Below are 6,000 nucleotides of genomic sequence, written 5' to 3'. Positions count from 1 at the left end.
ATCAATATCGTGAAAATGGCCATACTGCCTAAAATTTTTATTTCTTACACATTTCCAAGTGATGCTAATATGGCTGGGTTGGGGACCGCATTTGAGGACCACTGTTTTATATATGGTCAGAGACAACTAAGGTTAATTAATGTTATCACCTGGAAATCTTGCTGCTCCAGTGGACTGACTAAACATTTACATAAACACAACTGCTGACAGAAATACAACAAAAGTTCACCAACAATTTAAGCAGTTAGAGCAAAATTTAGATTAAAATATCAGAAGAAAATACTACAAATATAGGGTAAATGCCTATGAAATATATAATTGAATTATTTAAATGTCTTAAATGTTAGAACATTATTTTCAGAAGCTTTGCTTCCTATTAGGAATAGATCCGTAAAATTCCTTTCATATTAAATAAAAACAAAGGACTTTCATATTAAGAAACAAAAAAGAGGCTGAGTTTATTTTTTATATGTTTGTAATACTCTGTAATATTTAGAAAGTTCTTACAAGACCAGTATATTTATTAACCAGATAAATTTTGTATTATACAATTCTATAAATAATTCGGAAAGAATAAATTAACTTTTAACAATAATAAAATCCTATATATTTTTTCAATATTAGATAAACATTAACAAGTTAATTATCTCCTTCAGCAAATATTGATGTAGTTGGGTCGTTATATTGACTGCTAAGAGAAAGCTTGGTTTCATAAATCTGACAAAAGTTAAAGCTTAGTATGTTTTATTTTTGCAAATAATTGGTTTGTAGACAATTGGTGCTTCATATTTGATGAATAAATGAAATTAGGTTATAATAAAGCAGAGCTGTCAATATTTTCCCCACAATATGGCATTCAGAAAATCTGTAAATGTACATAAAATTTTGGAAATGCAAATGCCTTGTTTCCCTGCCTCTCTTGAAATATGCTGACCTTGGCTAAAAGACAACAAATACCATTAAAAAGTACAAGGCCTGTGAGATAATTGTATATATTTTTCCAAGAACAAACCAGTCAGATTTGTTTTCTCCCCCCATTTTGCTTATCATTACAGCCTCACAGTCTACCTAAACACCTCTGGAGGGAGCTCTGTACCTTTTAGGACATTATCGTTTGAAGACAATCTGTAACTTGGCTACAGTCTTGAGTAGCAAGATGCTACAACCCTGAAAAGGTCAAAGATGCTGTTCCTCTGGTTTACTTATAGATAGGACAACTTGTTTACAGCAATTAAAAAATCCAAAATAAGCTAATCATAAGCTAGTAATTTCCACTGTTGTGCCTTAAGGTTCATAGTTAAGCATGTATAAAGCTTTGATGACAATTGCAAAGAAGCTGTGTTTGTGAAAGTTTACTGAAGTGCCAGGAGAGCTGCACATAACAGGCAGTGCAGTAAAGTAGGAGTGTGGAATTGGAAGATGGACTTCCTCAGGATGAAACCTAACTGCCACTTCCTGGTGTTGTGAACTTGGGCAAGTTCTGAGTTCTTCATCTCTAAAATACAGATTCAGGAAATAATCGTAACTTTCTCATACAGGTGCTGGGAGAATCAAACAGTTTAATATATGTAAAATGCTTAGGTAAGTACCTGGCTATTTGGTATTATACATATCGTATATATATGTATAATATTACTTATTCATATATTTTATTATATAAATGTATATAAAATATTTTATGTTTACTCTCATATAAAATATATTATCATATATTTATTATAGCTTATAGTAAATAGTATAAGAGTTATAGCAATTATCATCACTTTTTATTTGCTTCATTTTTATGATCATTCTATGGTTCTCTTTATTTCCTATCCTATCTTATATCCAGTTTCAATGCTGCCCAATTACTACTGACTCCATCACTCTTATCCCTAAAACCTTAATTCTAAAGTTAGACATTACCTAAATATAAACTGTTATAATATTCTTAAACATTGTAATACCAGTTTAAATCATTCATTAATTCACTGCTTTACTGAAACACAGATAAAAATGTCTCATTTTATCATTTTATCTTCTTTTTGACCAGTAGATTTGGACCTTAATACTAATTTACTACACCATTCACTCTGATATAGACTGAAACACAGGATAATTCAAGTTTAAGTGTCATATACTTGGTGGAAGTTAAATGTTTATATAAAATGGATACCAAATGGAAATAAAATGTTTCTCCATTTTGTGCATTCACAGTGATCCCAACATCTTGCATCTTCTTTTATAATAAATATACTTCCTAGGCTAATTTTCAGACCTTGAAGCCTTGGAGACCACTGAAATTAATAAATTTGTTGTAGCTCCAAAAGTCTCTTAGCTGATCATTACATTGGCTGGCTGCAATAGGGAAAGGGCCATTGCTGATACTTGTGTATTTACCAATCTTGTTTAATCACAATGAAAGAAGATGAAGGTGTCATGGAAAGTGGATTTTGTGTAATGCTATATCAACTGAAGTGATTTCCATAAGCCTTCACAGGTGTTCACAGGAATCAGACATTAGAAAAATCCCTCCTAATCCAAGATTTGGAATATACTTCTTGTATTCAACTGGTACTTGTTGTGAAGTAAATTATTGGCCCTAATTACCTACCTACATGCATGCTCATTGCCACGTAACTGCAAGTTCTCCCACTCAAGGTGAAGTCTACTCCCCTGTCACTTTTCTTTGGGCTTGACCATTTGATGTACTTTACTTTGACAATGCATGTGGATGGAAGTGCTAATGTGACATTTCTCAGCCTAGCCTTTCATCTTGCTCAATTGCCACTGCCATGAGAGGAGCTTCCACTGAGAAGCTACTATCCCCCAAGTCTGGTTCTCAGAATATGCACATGTGGAAGAGAAGAAAGCCTGACTTTTAGCAAGAAGCCTATTCCTGTGGTATGTGCAACCTCAGCAGAGCTTTTCATTAAAGTCCAGTCCAAATCAGCTGATCCTTGAGTGACCTGCATATATCTGAGAAATATTATATTATTGTTGTATGCCACTGATATTTTATGATTGTCTGTTGTTACATAACAAAAGCTGACTGACATACATGTAGTTTCAGGATTATCAAAAAGGCATTATCTTTTCAAAAATGCTAGAAATAATTCCAAAGATAATTGTTTGTGCCAGATGACATAATTGTATATACATTGTAGATGGAATTAGCAAGATTACTTTTAATGCCAATGACATTTAGGAATGCCAATTAACTTATGAAACACCATCACATATCATTAATAAAGGAAATTTATATTTTGTGTTCCCTAAATGGCACTACAGGAAATGTAACATATGCTCATTAAGTTTGTGGTTATGATTTTTAATCATTGAAATGAAGTCAATGAAATTGTATAACTGAAAAATTCCACCAAATAACTATAAATTTCACCTTTAGATGGATATTAGAATTTATAAAATATGTCTAGTGACTTAATTATATACTAGTTAACAATTACAAGACTATTATAACATATTTAATTAACAGAATTGAAACAAGTATTTGTTGTTGAAAAACAAAGAACATTTTAAACAACTAATAGTATTTTCAAAAGAGCTCGACAAATGTATTAGCCATATGAAATTGAAATAAAAAGCAATTAAGTTTCCAAATGTTAAAAAAGTTCTAATTCTATATGATTCTTGTCTAAGGTGAAAGCAATGATATAAGTTCAACTATGTAAGAAAAAGTTTTAAAAATTGCATTTATGACCACTTCTTATATTCCAACACTTTGTGTTGATAATGCAACTAAACTTTAAAAATCTCTTTGATTACCATTTAGCATCAAGATGTTATATGGAAATCTTTTACAACTTCAATATCTTTCTTACAACTTCAATATCTTTCTTTTAAGAGACAGACAATTAATGGTCCATTTTACAGAATAATAGAGCTAAACTATATTGAGTGAAATAAGATGATACAGTTACATGGGAATAAGGATGGCATTACCAACCCAAACTGGCTGATTTTAGTGTAGAAATATGACTCATAAAATTTCATACAATTTAAGACTAACCATTAAGTTGAATTGATAATTATATTTAGAGATCAATTCTAAAATGCTAATTAAAATACTATTGAAAATCTTTTCAGTATGAGATTTTCATATATTCTACTTTATTACGCTTCAAACGTGGTAAATTGCTACGGAATGGAGTTATTTTTTAAGAGTTTCTATCTGTGCTGAGCTCAAAAGAATGCCCACTCTCCATAAATAAAAAGTAAACAAAGGAAATGCATCAGAAAGTTGGAAAATAGTTTCATCATGCTTCTGAAGAAATTTCTTGATTTCTTGGTCATCATGACCTATACTTGAAGTGTTGCCTTCTTCGGTTTCCTTTTGAAGAAGCTGCTCCAGAACCCAGAACAGGTAGAAAATGTTTTCATAGCGTGACACATCATAACTGGCTTGCTCCTACAAATAAACAGCAAACTCCTTTAAAAAATTGGCCATAAATTACCTAAGAAAAATGTCATATAAAGATATCAGAGTTTCAGGCAAACAAAATATATTTGATATATTTAACACCTTCTGTCATCCTGTCACTGGTGAACAAGGGGGAAATAAAAAACATTTCCTTTATTCAAAGACTTTACAATCATGGTGTATGACTTTTCTTTCTTGCTGTTTCATGAAGCTCCAAATCCTTTCCCTGCATTCTTGCAGAGAATACTCAAATGAATCTGAGAATACTTGGCAAGGGGTCTTAACAATGACTTGGCAAGGAGTCATACCAGTGTTAAATTCAATCTTTTGCCAAAAATTTTGAATTCATGGTACTTACTTATTTTGATATAAAACAATCCCAGAGTAGTAGGTTCATCATCTATAGGGGAATAGATGTGATATCATACTGAATCTTCCTGATACAACTCAGGGAGGGGTAGCATTGAATCATATACATAGTCATGAGAAGAAATGTAGATGCATCTTGTAGAACTTTTAATTTGGACTAGATGGTTGAATGTGAGATAGATAAGTCACAGAAAGGCCTAAAAACTAGACAATAGCAAGCATAAAATGAGAGAATGGCAGAATCAGTATAAAAATGAAAACTGGCTTTATCATTAGCTAATTAATTAAGAAATGTGTCAGAAGCCCTATGAGGTGAGCAGATAGTTTATCACTATTCCACAGTCAAGGAAATGGATCCTCTGAAAAGTAGACTAATTAGAACTCAAATCCACAGAACTTTTTTTATTTTCCTGGTACATTTTTGTTCAAATTCATTAAGAAAGTATTAACATTGAGAAAAAAAGAAAACTTACTCCTTTGGGAACATTTACGAAATATTTTCACTGTATTAATACAAAAATGAAAGAACATTCTTTTAGAGTTGAGACAAATATATTCTTCAACAAGGTGACCCAATAAGCAGAGTAAGATATATACAGGCATACCTCATTTTAGTGTGCTTTACATTATTGTACCTCCCAGGTATTGCAATTTTTTCAAATTGAAGGTTTGTGGCAACCCTGCATCAAACTAGTCTATCAGAGTCATTTTTCCAACATGTGCTCACTTTGTATCTGTGTCACATACTGGTAATTATCACAATATTTCAAATTTTTCATTGTTACTTTATCTGTTACAGTGATCTGCAATCAGTCATCCATGATGTTACTACTTTGTTTTGAGATACCACAAACCATGCCCATATCAGATGGTGAACTTAACTGATAAGTGTGTGTGTTCTGACTGCTTCACCAATTGGCCATTACCTATCTCCCTTACTCTCCTTAGGCCTCCTTATTCTCTGAGACAAAACAATATTGAAATCAGGCCAATTAATAACCTTACAAATGGCCTCTAAGTGTTCAAGTGAAAGAAAGAGTTGCCTATCTCCAATTTTAAATCAAAAGCTAGAAATCATTAAGCTTAGTGAAGAAGGCATGTCAAAAGCTGAGACAGGGCAAAAGCTAGGACTTGTGCCAAAGTTAACCAAGTTGTAAATTCAAAGAAAGAGTTCTTGAAGGAAATTAAAAGTAAAGTTCTCTTCCACTGAA

General features: G+C 32.1%; 1 protein-coding gene across 2 annotated transcripts in view; it reads right to left on the bottom strand.

Moving 5' to 3' along the window:
• Positions 1-397: 397 nt before the first annotated feature.
• The window catches only part of MEI4 (meiotic double-stranded break formation protein 4), a 269,256-nt gene continuing 263,653 nt past the window's right edge, over positions 398-6,000 (bottom strand). For both annotated transcript variants that reach the window (XM_008975281.6, XM_055113905.2), the window contains exon 5: positions 398-4,408. In XM_008975281.6, the coding sequence (XP_008973529.1) occupies positions 4,151-4,408 (258 nt within the window). In that variant the 3' untranslated portion in view covers positions 398-4,150. The remainder of the gene's footprint in view (positions 4,409-6,000) is intronic.

The sequence above is a fragment of the Pan paniscus genome, chromosome 5 (assembly GCF_029289425.2).
Source record: "Pan paniscus chromosome 5, NHGRI_mPanPan1-v2.0_pri, whole genome shotgun sequence".
NCBI lineage: Eukaryota > Metazoa > Chordata > Mammalia > Primates > Hominidae > Pan > Pan paniscus.
The sequence above is the reverse complement of the archived record's forward strand: the minus strand, read 5'-3'. Positions and strand labels throughout refer to the sequence as shown.